Source organism: Anas acuta, chromosome 3, assembly GCF_963932015.1.
Source record: "Anas acuta chromosome 3, bAnaAcu1.1, whole genome shotgun sequence".
NCBI lineage: Eukaryota > Metazoa > Chordata > Aves > Anseriformes > Anatidae > Anas > Anas acuta.
In genome coordinates, this window is record NC_088981.1 from 16,034,449 (window position 1) to 16,052,084 (window position 17,636).

The 17,636-nt window shown below is 37.8% G+C and overlaps 1 protein-coding gene across 6 annotated transcripts in view; it reads left to right on the plus strand.

The window, feature by feature from the left end:
- Positions 1-16,427, plus strand: part of FSHR (follicle stimulating hormone receptor) — a 221,177-nt gene extending 204,750 nt beyond the window's left edge. For 4 of the 6 annotated variants that reach the window (XM_068675834.1, XM_068675832.1, XM_068675830.1 and 1 more), the window contains 5 exons: positions 1,186-1,296; positions 2,328-2,396; positions 2,510-2,584; positions 7,715-7,900; positions 14,928-16,427. In XM_068675834.1, the coding sequence (XP_068531935.1) occupies positions 1,186-1,296; positions 2,328-2,396; positions 2,510-2,584; positions 7,715-7,900; positions 14,928-16,155 (1,669 nt within the window). In that variant the 3' untranslated portion in view covers positions 16,156-16,427. The remainder of the gene's footprint in view (positions 1-1,185; positions 1,297-2,327; positions 2,397-2,509; positions 2,585-7,714; positions 7,901-14,927) is intronic. The other 2 variants (XM_068675833.1, XM_068675831.1) reach the window with 2 other exon arrangements.
- The last annotated feature ends 1,209 nt before the right edge of the window (positions 16,428-17,636 follow it).

The window sequence follows — 17,636 nt, forward strand, 5'->3', positions numbered from 1 at the left end:
ACAAGCTGCCTTAATTTTGCCTAGCCAGAGTGGAAAAATTTCCCAGTGTGTGTGCCATTTACCTCTCATACCAAAACAGGCAAGCAAGGACTGATTGATTTGGTTCGCATTGATTTTGGTGGGACACAGTCAGGCCACCAATACTTGAAGAGAGGACAGTGAAAAGTCACTTGACTGTTACCTCTCATTTTTCCCTATCAGTTGTCCACAACCTGTATGTCAAGTTCCCTGAAGTTTTTAAACAGACAGACACAAACACACACACACAGAGCTGAGATATACATTCAGTTAACTCAAACATATTCAAGTAACAATACCCCAAATGTACTTATTTATCTTTTCTCCTCTGATAATAGTATTTGCTAACCACATAAGACTTGGTTTTGTCAGACCACTGCATAGCACATACCTTATTTATTTCCATAATACTACTATGGGGTGAGATATACATGTCAGATTTTAGTGGGATTTGATATCCCAATACCACTCAAGCATTCCAAACACCCAGGACCCACTGAACCTCCACAGTGTGGGGAGAGCCAGTTTTACTAGGTTTACTGTAGCAGGCTCCCAGTATGTTCAAGCCAGTAATTTGGATTACATCTAAGTTTACCCTATGCAGGGATCAATACAGAGCAGGTGAATTTTAAGGGGGTTTTAAATATAGTGATCTAGCCCATATGTCCAAGCTCTGGATCTGTGTCTCCATTGTCACTTGTTGCTATCATAAGACTTCCAGTTTATTCAGGGGAGTCAGTAAGGATGCTGGTTGAAGTGAGGAGAGAATTTGTCTCAATAGAAGCTTGCCCAGGTAACAATGGAGAAAGAACTACAATGAAGCCTTGGGATTTAGTTAAAATTTTGTTTTTTCTTTTTACGGCTTGAATGCAATTTACCAGGTGACAGGAGTCCACACTGCATGGCAACAGTAATTCAGATTTTATGTCCTTAGTATCTCATTGTATTAGCATAATATTCAGTGAGAGAAAACAGTAAGAGCTAATCCTGTGATTAAATGCATCTATATCAGCTTGGCAGCTATGAATGGATAAGACCAATGTAATGTAATAAATGTTTTAAATGCTATAAGCAGGGACATGTCTCTCCTGTGTGCCTGCTCAGTCATGTCTAATAGTGTATGCAAGCGAAGGGGACAGTGACAGTTTTCTTGATCTGACCTGACAGACACTGGAATTATGCACATCTGCCTTCCATGGTCAAAAGAGTAATCCTTTCAACCAGACCCATAACTGATTTTCATGATGACCTGAGCTCACCACCTCAGACCTCAGATAAGTGGGTCACTTGCATGCTCAGTTTTCAGTGTGAATTAGAAACCCTACATCCGTGTTTGCTGATAGTTTTATTAAATCATGCCAGTTTTGCCACCTATCAAACTTGTCATGCCCTGTTAGAAAGAGCATGAGTTGCAAAGCAACAAGATGAAAGATTACACTGTAAAGATGATAAATATAACTAACTCAAGTGTAAATTTTCAGGACCATGAAGGGAAGAGATGGAAAGACATTAAACATTAATTACTTAATGCACTTCAGTAAAAACTTGGCAGAAAGCCCTCCCAGTTCACTACCTGTGTCTTCTCTCAGGAGAAGGATCCTGAGAGAAGGAGATGGAGAGCAGGAAGGCAATATAATTTGAAGAGACAGCAGGTGCAGGAAGAACCAGGCAGTTTGTTACTAGCCTCATCCTTTTTTACTTCCTGGGTCTTGTTTTTTTGTTGTTGTTGTTGTTGTTTTTTGTTGTTGTTTTTGTTTTTGTTTTTTTGTTTTTGTTAGTTTGATTGCTTTGTTTTGATTTGGTTTTGGTTTTGTTGTTTTTGTGTTTTGTTGTTATTTGTTTGGTTGGTTTTTGTTTTGGTTTGATTTTTTTTTTTTTTTGGTAATTATAGGCAAAGGTTAAGCTATTTCAAAAGCATCTTGAAAAAAAGCATCTTGTAGATGGCACCAACAGCACCAGAAAGGTTCTGGTCTCACCCATTCTGGGATTAACCTGGACCAGCTTTGTTAGATTCACTGAAGGCTTTCCAGGGCAGCCGAGCAGCACCAGTGTCTTAATCAGTTCTACTTATGTTTCAGAAACTTACTGTAGCTGTCATCTCTTATGGTAATGCTGATCTTCCCTGTTCATAGCTGTATCTAAATCCTTCCTGTAACTATTGGGAGCTTATCAGCTGGGATTCATAGAAATATCATAATTTAAGCATTTATTTAATAATTTTACTTGTTTGAGATCCTTTTCACCGATTTTAATTACATGCATATAAATTGTGAACATGTATAAGAACATTTTTTATTTCTCTGTTGCAGATGGCTAAATAAAAATGGGATTCAGGAAATTGAGAATCATGCATTTAATGGAACATACCTGGATGAGCTGTAACTATTTCTGTTGTTTACTATTCTGAAAATAAATTATTAGAAGGTAGCTATTTCTGCAAGGTTTGTTTTTTTATTTCAGATTGTTTTAGCATCAATATTGTGTTTTTCAGAAACCTAAGTGACAATCAAAACTTAGAAAAATTACCAAATGAGGTCTTCCAAGGAGCCAACGGGCCTGTTGTTTTGTAAGTAATATTCAGATTTGACTTTTTTTTGTTTTTTTTTTGTTTGTTTGTTTGTTTCTTTTTCTCATCATTAAGCCCCCAGAAAAGGTCAAAGAAGAACATATGAACACAACACAACTCCTCACAACTCCTGCAATTCAAAATTTGAGGTGTAGTTCTGAATACAAAAAACTGGAAGCCAAGTCACTCTAGATTCATGTTTTCACTCTTTCCTCGGGGTTTTTGGAGTATTTGCATCCAGGGATTTATATCCAGATTCACCACACAGTGAATCACCATAACGGTGGATTAGCTGAGTTAGTTCTCAGTGCCTAAATCTGAATTGCTTCCCCTTGAACTATTTAAAACCAGTGAAGATCTGCCCTGCATCTTTAAAGCTTAGTCCTAAAGATAAAAACCCCACCCTGCAGGGACAGGGATCCCTATATATACATATATAGGGATATATATATATACACACGCATATATATATTACACATATATATCACACAGTTACAGCAGGATCTCTTTGGTGGGTGGTAGGCTGGAAAGCAAGATCTCAGCAATAGAGAGTTCAACAATAAGATGCTCACATCTATCAGTCATCAGCACCTCATGCTACACTTTGACAAGTTGTAAAACACCTGTGAGTGTGCACAACTTCTTGTGAGCATCAGCCACAGAACATAACAGTTGCAGCAAAGACAATGATGTCTTTTTTTGTGTCACAAATTCATTGGCTCTTTTCTTTCTTCCCATTTTTTCTGAACGTCCAGAGAAAGCTAGGAGTCACCCAGAAAAGGTGAAAGCAGGTATTGGGAGCTGCTGGAAGATTTTACACAGAGATTAAAGTGGTTAGAAATCTAAAAAAAATGAGAGGAGAAAATGGCTAGTTAACTTTGAGTTCAGATAAAAGCACTCCTGAAGGTCTTTTTACATGTTGTTATGACACACCTATGCTACACCAATGACAGAAAGAGCTAACCTATGGGTTACTGCATTCTTCCCTGTTACCATCACTCCTTCAGTGACTTTCTCCTTTGGAAAAGACTAGCAGTGGAGTATCTTTTCAGCATCTTTTCAGCAATAACATCATTGATGTTTCTTTGGAAAAGCATTGTTTCCTGTAGCAAAGAGTAAATGCATTTTCTTTGCAAGTTGTAGCTGATTCACAAGGTTTATCAAATAGATTTGTCTGTAGTTCAGACTCATTTGATAGTTCAATTTCTAACACCAAGTTATTTGTGCAAGAAGTTTTCTATTCCATTACTTGTATATCCACTGTTCTATGGATGGGAAATTACCTTTTTATCCTGACTGAGATCAAGAAAGCTACATCTGTCACTATAGCTTACACCTTGAATGTGCTTTGTGGAAATGATTGACCCATAATAATATCTTTGCTGGGAAAAACAGTGCTGCTGAAATAAAATTTGTGTTGCAAATTGCAATGTTTTATTAGACTGAATGTCAGGATGTTTTAACTCTTGTTCTTCCTGAACCAGTGCTCTACAGTCAATTAATAACAACTCCTATTTTATATTTCAGAATATTGAAACAGCATGAAAGATAGACAAACACAAATAGTAATGTCAGAAAGCACAAGCCTTAGCACCTTGTCTTCTTTATACTTGGCTGCACAATTTCAGCAATCAATTCCTTTTGGAAAGACATCAAGTTTTGAGCTACAGAATTTCAGTACTGACAGTAAGCAAGTAAATCAAATGGCTAATTAATCCCACACATATACACATTCTTTCTATACAGAAATACACTTTATTGCTAACTTGAAATTTTGTAGCTTCACTTTTCATCCACATTGTTTCATTTAGTCTTTTCCTGGTGCTCCCATAGCTGTAGTGGCCTACATGAGCTTTTACTGGAGACCCTACACAACTCTTCATTCCACAAGCATTAAGATCATTTTGGGAGTACCAGCAAATTGAAGGAAGCTGTAGGAAGCCTCACAGATTCCCCCTCTCTATAAATATAATTCAGCTGCTTAATGAGGGTCCATTCTGGGCTGAGTTCTCTGGCTGCGTCCTGCCTCAGAGACAGGGCAAGGTATGTCTGTGGTCTGTCCTGTCCTTGCAATTTGTTTTTGACAGAAAACCCACATATGTTGGCCATGGGAGAGCTCCAGTAGATCCCCAGCTAGACAGCTGAATCCCTGAAGCACAGCCAGAGAGTAGTTTAGATACAACTGCTGAGAAAATTGGTCTCACTGATCACTCCTCTCTGATGTCTGTTCTGCCAGCCACATCTTGCTCTCTTGCTATGTTCCTTTCAGACCTAAACAGGACTATCAGCTGGTCAGTATTTTGACTAATCCCAGTAACTGATTCCCAGAGGGAAAGGGAAGTGTTTGTAAGAAAAGTCAGATTCATTTCACTGTTCCTGCACCGGCTGCTGTCAAAGGTGATGACTAGCAGCCAAGCATTAATAATATGACGTATTCCTGTCACTGATGCTTTCTGGTTTGATTTCTTCTGCTATTTTATCTTCTAGTTCATCTTGCTTATTTAATTTACCATTCCTGTAACTAGGAAAACATCCCAAAGAAACTCTGCGCTGAGTTCTGCTTCTGCTCCATGATGATTCAGTGGATAAAGCAACCAAACTACATACACAACATCTGTGTTTCTGTTTGGGGGGGTGGGGGGGGGGGGTAGTCTGCTGATGGTGTATCGATAGCTATCCCTAACAGGCATCCCAGCAAGCCCTGCAGTAGTTTACAAAGCACTTTCCTCAGCTCACTTTGGTTTATAGACAATAATGAACAAAAAAAAAAAAAAAAAAAAAAAAAAAAAACACTTTTTAAAAGAAGAATTTTCATGGGAAAATATTGAATATTTATGAAATTGTTTAGATATGGCCAGAGACCCAGTAATATTTTAGCTGCTGGAATATCCAGGTGATATTCCTATTCATATTTACTTGTTACTTCTATGCAGTATAATAACAGTTTGGAGGTACTGAAGATTTCTGGCTAATGAGACTAGGAAAACATTTTTGATTCTTGTTCAGAATTATGAACCCTTGTGAAGTTCTGTAGGCTCTTATTGATGTCATGAGTGATACTGTCTGTGGATTTAAATAGAAAGCTGCTTTTGGTGAATAATGAACATGTTCTCTAGGTGACAGTTTTCATTAGGCAGTGAACTAAGGACAATAGTCAGTCAATGAAACAACTGAGATTGTTCACTGCAACCCAATTACTACTTTAGGTGTCTAAGTCAGAAATCAAAAGCCTAAAATTTCTCTTCAGCTGCTCCTGTGAGACACAGATCAGTCCTAAAAGAACCTCAGGACCAAACCTTGGCTTCTCTCAGCCTGACCTGCAGAAGTCTTTCTGCTTCCACCAGCCCATCTTGTCCTTGTTCACAGAAGTTATGACCCTAGGTCAGTGCAGCAGCATGTGGTCCATCTTCATTCCTTTGCTTCCACAATTCACTGTCCAGTTGGCAACTGAAGCTGCCAGCAAGCTACAGGTGTTAATACCCCAATACGAAAATGGGCATACCAGTGGGGCAGGCACAGACTGCCTTCTGAAGGTGTTACCTGAAGGTGGGACATTCTTTCAGAGCCTGGATCCAAACCCTCCAGCTGTGGGCACAGTATCGACACAAAGATCCTCTTTACCCTCAGCCAGTAACTGCTTTATTAGATGAATATAAATTTCTTAGATGTGACCACCCTACCCTACAGACAGAGTCAAAACAGAGACATTTTCTGGTATTAATTCTGGTTTTCAGAGAGGAGAAGAGGTGCAAATGTGCATGTTGTACATAGAGAGGGTCTGAACTTCACTGTACGCTGCCAAAACTTTGTCTCCCCTTCAAGTAGCACCACTCTACTGCATTAATATGGTAATAAAAGCAATTTGTGCCTGTTATGTAATAGAGATAAAATAACATGTTGTCCTGACATCGTACTGTTATAGATTAATGTACCTTGGGAGGGGAGGCATGGAGAAAATGACAAATATTGTCAGTTCTATTCCCTTGTTAGGGGGAATTTTTTTCTTTTGTGAGAGAATAAAGAAGAGCACCCTCAGCAAACATTGCATTCTGCATTACTCTCATGCCATAAGAGCATGGGAGCTAAGGGAGGACAGGGTGGTTTTTATGTAGTCCATTTCACTGTTGATCTAAGAGAAAGAAGTATGCACTTCTGCTGTCGCAAGCTGAGGGATACTGTCTGTTCCTAGCCAAGGAAATATGTGAATGTTTTGCCCCAGCTGTTACACCCTGGAGCCATGGAGACAGGTTCTGTGGAGATGGAGCATCACTAGTCCTTCTTCCCTTTCCCTACCTGTGTAGCGCAAGTCATGAATCAGTGTTTGCATAATGTTTTTCCCCCTGAAAGCCTCACTGATGCTCTCTGTGATATGTTTGTAGCTGCTGCTTCCATTGCTGCCTTTGATAGCCCATCCCACACAATAATTGCCTTCCACATAAATGCACCTCTCCTAACCTCCTGTAATCTTACCCCTTCCTTTGCTTCAGTCTGTATTCTTTGGTTTTTAAAGCTCTGGAAATATTTCAATATTTTTGTTCTTCAAAGTTTGAACTACATCACTTCTGTCTCTCTTTAGTCTCTTTTCCTTCTTAATGAGCACAAAATCTGGTATCCTCAACATCTCCTCACATCTGTAACCTCCCATGAGATTCTCTCTTTGTGTTTATTGCCTTTTCCATGGTAGGCTTTGCATGATGTGATGTTCATGAGGAACATCACAAAATTCTCTTGTGATTTCATCAATCTACATCATCAATCTTTTTTTATTTATTCCGCCTGTAACAGCATTCTTGGATGAATAGTGTGTTTCTTTTGGTATTTACTAAACCTAGAATCATATGGATCTAATAGTTTATGTCACTGCTAATCTTTACCCAGAGGGTTGTGGGATCTTTTTCTTTTTTCTCAAATCAGACTAACTTCACTTGATTGTTGTTTGCAATTAATATTATTTAATGTTTCATTGAGAAACTATTAATTTATCACCTGATCCTGTTTTCAGCACAAACTTCCAGCTGATCTCTTTTTAATCAGTACTCTGATACTGACTAGGACAGTTTAAAACACATATCTACTGTAGAGCCGCAGTAAATTTGCTTTTTATCATAATTTTCATATGTTTTTTTAAAGGGATATTTCCAGGACAAAAATCAGTTTCCTGCCAGGTCACGGATTAGAACTCATTAAGAAGCTAAGAGCAAGGTCTACATATAATTTAAAAAAACTTCCTGATTTAAGCAAATTTAGATCATTGATTGAGGCAAATTTCACCTATCCTAGCCATTGCTGTGCATTTACAAACTGGAAAAGACAAAAGTAAGTGATTTCATTTGTTTCTCTTTTTGATGCTTCTCAGACATTGATAGTAAATTAAACAAACTTCTTCAAAATCTGGATATAAATAAACATATAATACATACATGTTTATTCATGTTACACAGTGTACTGCCTCTCCATTCCAGGTTGGTAATAAATTTTGATAGTTGTACTAGCATCGCTATTATCTCCAGCTAAGACTCTAGACCACATTCATCATAGGGTCATCTCTCACTGGGACCTGCTGTCCTGGATCAGCCTGGAGCCACACTGAAGATATCCGACAAGAAACATGATGATAACTTTTCAGGAGGTAACTGGAAGGATATTTGTGTTTCCAGAGAAGCTGGTAAATACCTTGCCACCAATTCACATGGGTGACAGAACTACGGAGTGGTGTTAACCTCTTAACCTCAGGAAGCCACACTGATGTTGGAACCAAATAGAACAGAAGAGAACAAAACAGAACAGTTCAGTTGGAAGGGACTTACAAAATCATTAAGTCCAACCACCTGACCACTTCAGGGCTAATCAAAACTTAAAGCATATTAATGAGGGTGTTGTCCAAATGCCTCTTGAGCACTGACAGGCACAGGGAATCAACTATCTCACTGGTGTTTGAGCTCTCTCACAGTAAAGACATGTTTCCTAATATCCAGTTTAACCTCCTCTGGTGCAGCTTTGTACCATTCCCATGTGTCCTATCATTGGTTACCAGGGAAAAAAGACCAGCACCTTCCCCTCTATTTCCCCTCCACAGGAAGTGGTAGAGAGATGTCACCTCTTAGCCTCCATTTCTCCAGACTAGACAATACAAGAGTCCTCAGCCTCTACTCATAGGACGTGCCTTCCAGCCCTTTTACTGGTATTGTCCTCCTCTGGATGCTTTCAAGTATCTTAACATCCTTTTTATATTGTGGATCCCAAAACTGCACACTATATTCAAGGTGAGGCCTCACCAATGCCAAATATAGTGGGAGAATCACCTCTGCCACAGGTACTTCATCTGTCACATCTACATACACATGATTTTTGGACATAATTTCTGAAATGGTTGAGCTAGAGCAATCCCCTTAAACTCAAATTCACTGGGTCAGGGAGGTCTTTTTAGACTCCCAAGCTAATTTTCAGTACTTGTTTTATTTTGCCATCATCAAGACGAACTGAGACTTCAGGTATGAAGTGACTCACATTGAGTATTTTCAGCTGCTCAGATAAACCTTAAATGTTACATGTGATCTAATGAACCTCATGAATTTGCGCCACTGGAAACCCTGAAAGATTGGTTCCTGTGGGAACATGTTATTGTTTGAAATTCTTCTTTTACTGGAAGTCCTCAAAAACTTGGAAATTGCCATGGCAGAAAAAAAAAAAAAAAAAAAAAAAAAAAAAAAATTATGGATCATTGTTATAATTCAAGACATTGTCTTCAGAACATGCCTAAAATTTCAAAGAAAAGTAAAACCATGCATAAAAAAGTACAAACTATTTGTAAATTTCATTTAGATACTTATAATAGCCATTTATTTTACTTTTAGCAGTGTATTGTCACCTGGCAATGAAAGATGCCTGGTCCTGCTATGCTGGTAGCTAGTACATATCACCTGTTGCAAAACTAAATTGGAAAAGTGCAAGTTTGATATTGTACACTACAGTGGTAAGGAAAGTACCTGGCAGAATTCATCCCTCATTGCCAGTTTCTGATCCAAAATTCTAAACTTTTGCTGCAAGTGGTTATCAGCAGATGATATTTTCACATATTTCTACAGGCTTACTCAGGCACAGTGCTTGGTTGCCTGCTAATTAGAAATGGTTCCAGTCCTTCCAGTGCTGGTGGCAGAGTGGTATTTCCCAATGAGTTCAGAGGAAGCATGTTTAGTTCTAAAAAGCTAAATCAGCAAAGGGATTTTTGATGTCACTTTATCATATATATTTTTTGAAGGTACTTGACTTCTGGGCTGCCTGAGCCAAATCAAGACCCAAATCCTAGAATCCACACTGGAAAGTAGGCAACAGGGCTTTTTAAAATCAGGTTAAGAGTTACTGATGAAGGAAGGCAACAGGAGGAGATGGCAATGAGCTTTTAGTAAGCTCTCAGCATCCCCTCCCTCTGAATAAATTTTGTGCCACAATTACCCAGGGGAATTGAAGCCCACAGCACTCACTTCCCCCATAGTACAGTTCCACTTTGGGGCACCTATACCCTGGCAAGTAAGAAACCAAGGAGGATACTGACAGCCCTTCCCAAAACCCGGGTGAGTGTAGTTTTGCAAAGAAATGCCAATGCACTGAGCAGCACTCAAAAGACAAGTGCAAATGGCCAGTGAGTTGGCCAATCTATTTTAAATGAATGAAGAGTCCTTTAAACAGCAGAATAAAATGACTTAAGATCATTTTTTTGTAGAATTAGTAAAATTGAATTTTTAAGGTGCATAAAAAACCTTTTTGCTTTTTTTCTACAGTAGCTATACTTAAAATATTGAAAAGGATTTTAATTTCTGATTTTAAAAGCTAAAAACACTTTTGAAAGAATAGCTATTCTTTAGTTAGAGACTTTTTTTCCATTTCACTTTATTCTAGTAATTTAATTCAAAGAATATTCCACTTAATTGTAGCTGACAAGGCAAGAAGGCTTTTGTTTATTATAAAGTAGGTGTAGAAGAGGAGCAACACATTGAAATCTAGGAGGACAAGGGAGCAAGAAACAAACTGTGTCTATCTCTGTCTATCATTATGAACTCCTGTGTTAAATAAATACATTTAGATAAACCATTTTCTGTATACAGTACATTCAAGATAGTTTTGTTTCACTGTTAAAGCAACCAATTCCTGGTTTCCCATATTTAAATATTAGTTAAGTTTTCAGCCAACTAGACTAGGACAGGAATCATTAGAAAAATAGCATTCATTGTCCTGTAAAAGAAATGCATCACTGCTGGGTAAAAAATATAAAAATTCAGACTTGAGATCTGTATATGCTCTGATATATGATTATTTGAATAAATATATACATATCAACTGTATCTCCCTGATCAACAGAACAAATTGAATGCATTTATCTATGGTTTTAATGGTTGCCAGAATTATCTTTTAAAAATACTAGGTGTAAATACAGAATTATTTAGATCATTTTTTTTTTCCTGTTAACTTCATTTAAATGCAATTAAAAATGGTCATTTAATTCATACAGTCGTGTCGTGTACTGAAATTGGTGGGAGACCAATATCCTCTCTCCGGTTTAAAGAGAGAATATGTGTGCAAGTTAGTTCAGTGCTGTGAGTCTGAATACGATAGGTATTCCCATGCACTTCAGCAGAGGTTAGTCACATCTGCAGCAGCTACATCCACTTGCATTTCAAAGCAGTTTTCTTGACAAGATGTGTGTGCATTCAAGACTGCTCAGGATTTTGAAGAGCTATTAATAGTCTGCAATGTTTGCTCACACAACGTCTAGTATTCCTTTGGCAAGAGCTGCATTTGGTTTAGTGCAGCAGACATTTCTTACTCTGGTGGGAACAGTGATGTTACCTGACTTGCTGTGCATCTTCACAGGAGCCACACATTCCTCTATAACAGTTTAGATCTCAAAATATTTCCAGGTAGTCCAGGAAGTATAAGAAGGATGCCTCATTATACTGTAAGTGCATTTCTAAGGATCACTGAAGCATTTGATGCTCATGTGGGAAATCTCAGAAGGAATTAAGTCAGGGGTGTGTGGCCCCTTTCTGGCTGCCCCATTTGCCCCAAATCAAAGATTTCCTATCTTTGATATTTCTCCAGCACTTAAGAACCTTAGATAAAATAAATCACCGTAGTAGATAGTGATCACCTCTCCTAAACACATTTGCACCAGCTCTGTTGTGCTAGTGGAAATGTTAAACCTGTTATAGAGGCAGTGCCTTCTACATTTTGGAGGATGTCCCATCAAGCACAGACCTGCCAGACTGAGACACAAATTAAAATGTTGGCAGTTTTGATTATTTTCTTCCCTATTCTAAGAAGGATTTTATGATAAATATTGATCTGAAGATTTATTACACTGGAATATTGTGATGGTGGCCTCACAGGAGCTAACCTGCTTTTTAGGACAAGTCCAGTGTAGTGTGTTGAACTCTCACATTCTCCTGTGACTGGAAAATAATATCTTTCAAGCTCAGATAGGGTAGAAGCTGGATGTTAAAAGACATAGACCATTATATAATCCCACAGGCTTTCCTTGATATAAAGATCACCTTCTGCTTAAATATCTGCATCATTATTACTGTCCTTACACATGATCATTATTTTTTGGAGAAGCTATCACTTGAAAACCTATTTTTTAAAGAACATGGCACATAGAGTTGTTTTTGGGCCTTGTTTCATGAGAACGTAATACCAGTTGCTTCCTACTCACTTGATGTCATTTTTTGGTAAGGATGTTTGGTTCAAGATAGGGCCTAACACAGAACTCAGGTCTGGACTATTTATTCTGCTAATTACGTTTCTCAGCACACGAGATCCTGTTGTCACCAGATCCAGATGGAGTGCATGAAATAACTACTTGCACAAGGGTAGTTATACTTGTCAGAGTGCTTTGCCAATTTTAATGTTGCTTTTTAAGTTGTCCTTTCCCTGGTTTATTATTCAGAGTGTTTACTTGAGCAAAACAGTGTTAAACAGCAGCAGAGTGTTAAAAATAGTCTGAATAAATGAACTATTATAATGCTTGCCTTCTCAAAGGAAAGCAAGGCCCAATCTCTTGCCAAAAATGTTTTAAATTATTGTTCTGAGAGTACAAGGGGCAAATATCTCAGGACAGTCAGTACCAGATGATGGCTTTTCTTTCCCTTGGGAGTTTGCAACTGTCCGTCACTCTGCTTACTGTGCAAGGAAGCAGCCGGGAGACTCCTCACTACCTATCCTCAGAACAAACATAGTGGCTAACTCGGTCTGATTTTGTTTGGGAGCTCTGGGTGTTAAATAATTCAGGAATGAATAAATAATAATAATTAGAAATATTTCATTGGCCTTACATAGCTGTCTTATCTGTTAGATGGATTTAACTCTAGGTAGTGCCTCCATAATTTAGGAAAATGTTTATTTTTAACTCATAGCTGGGAAGCAATTGGATGAAACCAGTTTTCTTCAGTTCATTTACAAAGAACTACTAATTGCAGTAGTTTTCAGTGTCCTCAAGTGCCTGTTACACTGAAAGCTGAGGGACTTTCTCATCCATTATTGCTCCCTGGAAGCATACACTCCCTCTCAGCTAGAGAACTGTTGATATATTGATCAATATGCTTGGCCCCTCACTCATCCTCACGCAGGCAGAACACAGGGGAGCAAAATGTAATGCCTTGTTATTGCTATTGTGACCTCCATAGTGCATATTTGACCTCACAGAAAATCGGCTTTCTGCCTCAGTTGACAGGCAAGATAAAAAATATTGATAATAGCAGAGGATGCTCGAAACCTCATAGGAAATGTTCCTCACCTTCTGGTGCTGGGCCTTCATTAGTTTTTCTTTCTTCCTTTTCAACTTGATTTTTGGAAGATGTAGTGAGTGCACAAAGTCAAAGGGTAAAATTGGGTTACAAAAAAAAATAAGAATCCTCACTTTTAATCTGCTACAAGTTGTTTAACCATTTCAACCTAGCTTGCCTAGGAAGCTGTCCTCTCAAGTGTACTGCAAATCAGGGTGGAAGATAACCTACGGTCCTGTCCTGGAACATAGACACCTAATTTGCTGTCTAAATGATAGATGAAAATAGGCAGAGCTGACCTGTGTTTATTTTGCAAAACACTGTCAATGGTTTTACTTGCTAACTCAAATTAAGTCTGGGTCCATCTTTATGCAATGTAATGGATGCAAGTTTCTGGGGCAGCAAACTTTAAAGGAGGTCTAGAAGAAACTTATTCAAAGCTGACCCTTTATTTCTTGCTAACAGACCTTGATATTTGTTCACTTGATGGAGCTGAGCTTCTTAGCCAAAACACTTGTTTCTTCAGTTGGTCTGTACATGGAGAAGATGGGCTTGAGGTTAATCCTCTAGGAAACAAAGCTAAATACATACTGTTAAAATTAAAATAAAAATAATTATATATATATATTAAAAAAAAAAAGTTTTACCTTCAAAGTAATTTTTTCCTTGAGACTCTTTTCCTTTATTGACTTTTTTTTCCTACTAAAAATTCCCAACATATTTTGAAAGGCTTTCTGACAGAAACAAAAGCAACTATTGTTTCTACAGAAATGTTGATTTAGTTTGGCTTGGCTTGGTTTGTTTTGGTTTGGTTTTACTTGTTCACTTCACTTTACTTTTCTCAAAAAACATTTTTTAAGCAAAATATTCTACCATGTCTAGTGTTTGTATCTGTGATGGTATCTGGCTTTCAGAGACTATCTGGAAACCTTATATGATCTCACTTATGTTATTTATTTACTTTAAAAGACAGTGACCAATATGATATGATATACTTCTTTAAATGAATTGCACAGACTGGAGCTGTTCTGTGCCATGAAGGAGTTTTGATAATGAATATGACACACTGACTGACAAAAACTTGGGAAAAAGGAAATTTAAGAGTAGTAGTAATGAACAGTGGAGTAATTTTGATTATACAGACTCCTTATCTGCACAACTGAATTGTCTCATTCTTCAAAGTCCAGTCATATGTAGGAATTCATCATTATGTGTTTCCCCCATGCAGAATCACTTATCATTGTCAGGTTACGTGAGAAATTCAGTTGAAATAGTGGAAGCTTCTTACTGAATGTTTCTGTCCAGGTGGATATCATCATGATCGTTAGTAAGTCAAACATCAGGCTTTCCTTTCCCATATGTTTTATGTTTTAAATCTATCTACATTTTCGCGTAATATTAGATAAATAGGCACTACTCTGCCTATTAATTTCAAGCTCCAGGAAATCGATACAATCAGCTAACACAAAAACTGATTTGTTATTGTAAACTTTATGATTCAGTGTTTGTTGTATGCCTCGTGCTATGTGCCTCAGTTTCCAACTCTTCTCTTTTTACAATTTCAGCACTGAATTACATCCAATATGTAGCATATCTCAGGCTAAGCAAGACCTTGATGAGCAACCTGGCAATAAGATACATAGACGATCTGCAGCTGAAGATTATATTTCCAACTATGCCATTGGTTTTGACCCTTCAGAGAATGAATTTGACTATGGTTTATGCAATGAAGTAGTTAACGTTGCTTGCTCACCTAAACCTGATGCTTTCAATCCATGTGAAGATATCATGGGTTACAACATTCTGAGAGTCCTGATATGGTTTATCAGCATTTTAGCTATCACTGGGAACATTGTTGTTCTCATTATTTTAATAAGCAGTCAATACAAACTCACTGTACCTCGTTTTCTAATGTGCAATCTCGCATTCGCAGACCTCTGCATAGGTATCTATCTGTTGTTTATTGCATCTGTAGATATACAGACTAAAAGCCAGTATTACAACTATGCCATAGACTGGCAAACAGGGGCTGGATGCAATGCTGCAGGATTTTTTACAGTGTTTGCAAGTGAACTCTCAGTCTACACATTGACTGTGATAACTCTGGAAAGGTGGCATACTATCACCTATGCCATGCAACTGGACCGCAAGGTTCGATTTCGGCATGCTGTGATTATAATGATTTTTGGCTGGATGTTTGCTTTCACGGTGGCACTTCTTCCCATATTTGGTGTCAGCAGCTACATGAAGGTCAGCATATGTTTGCCCATGGACATTGAGACACCATTTTCTCAGGCTTATGTTATATTTCTTTTAGTGTTGAATGTACTCGCCTTTGTGATCATATGTGCCTGCTACATCTGCATCTACTTTACTGTAAGAAACCCTAACGTCATCTCTTCAAATAGTGACACCAAGATTGCCAAGCGCATGGCTATATTGATCTTCACAGACTTCCTCTGCATGGCGCCAATATCATTTTTTGCAATATCAGCCTCACTCAAGGTTCCTCTCATCACAGTGTCCAAATCCAAGATCCTCCTGGTTTTGTTTTACCCCATCAATTCCTGTGCCAACCCTTTCCTCTATGCCATTTTCACAAAGACTTTCCGCAGGGATTTCTTCATTCTGTTGAGCAAGTTTGGTTGCTGTGAAATGCAAGCCCAGATTTACAGAACAGACACTTCCTCATCTGCTCATAATTTCCACACAAGAAATGGTCATTATCCTCCCGCATCAAAAAACAGTGATGGGACTATTTATTCACTGGTTCCTCTAAATCACTTGAACTGAAATGCCTGCATGAATTTGTGTCTGAGCCAGTGTGATAATCACTTTCAACTGTGAATTTGAATAATGACTACAACATAACATGGAAACTTATTTTGATGGGAAAACATTTTTATTTCCTCTTTGCTTTTTTGTTCAATGAACAGTCTTCAGAGATGACACATGATCTTCATTAGTTCTTGAAGGACAAAGAACAAAACGGCAGTATATGTCAGAGTGTCCTTGTAGAATTGTCTCCAGAAATAAATGAGCTTATAAACGGGTATCTCATACTATACAGGCAGAGATTGCCTTCATTCTAGGAAGATGTTACCTGCTTACTGACAATCAAATAATGGTTATATGTAGTCAAAAGAAAAAAATATGTAGAACTATTTTTTTTGTCTGTGAAGCATGTTATAGTAATGACTGATAATTATCTCTTTTCATTAATCATCATATCTCCTAAGGTTACAGGAGAAAGAAGTCCAGTCTTTACAGTTTTAAGCCCTCCTTCAGTACAAACTTACCAGGACTGAAAATATCTTCTGCTTCCATTTGTGTTTACCATAGCAGATGGGCTGATGCATCTCCAGCTAGGTTAACGTTAGCTGTCCCACACTGTGTGTACATATTTTAATCTGCAAAAAAGTATCACGTTGGGTAGGATTGTGTTGATCTAGACTGGTAGGCTCAAAGAAACAGATTTCACGTGAATTAATATCAAGGAGATTAGTTTGATTTGGGTTTTGTTTCCAAGACAAGAAAGAGAGGAACAAAAGAAGAAGAAATCCTTCATAACAAGGAGGATGCTTCCTCAAGTTGATTTCACAAAGTTATGTTGAAATAGCTTTTCTGGGGTTGGACCCCTTGGTTATTTGGACCCCTTGGCTATGTGGGTTGTTCTAATATGATTCCTTGAGCCATGTCAGGGTCATTGTCTCCAGATGCATCCTTTTGACTTATGAATATTTGAACAAAAGCTTTTATGATATTCTAAACGTACTCTTTCTCCTTCCCTTATAAATAATGGTTCATGTGCAGCTTATAAGATGAGGCTCCTGACTGAAAGATGTGAAAGGCATAAGCTGCATATGTTGAAACAAGAGGGGAAAAAAAAAAATCAAGATTTCCAGATTTTACAGATGTTTTGAATAACATCTGAATCTGAGTGCAATCTTTTTGCAAGGCTTAAAAATGAAATGGTTTACAGGTTAATCATTCCGAAATGCATTGAGTATTTAGCGTTGGGTTGTGTTTTCTCTTGGTGACTATGCATCTATGTGAAGATATGGAGACATAAAAAAGCAAAGAAATAATCAAAAAAAACATAAGGGCAGGAGTCTGAATTTCATTTCCACCTCACAGACAATTCACTTTTTTGCCCCATGATATTAAAAATCTTTGGCATCTTCATGGGTTAATATGATGAGTTTTGAATATTTCCTGTTTATAACTCCTTACATTTCAGCAGCTGTTTTTCATGTTTCCATTCATAATTTCTC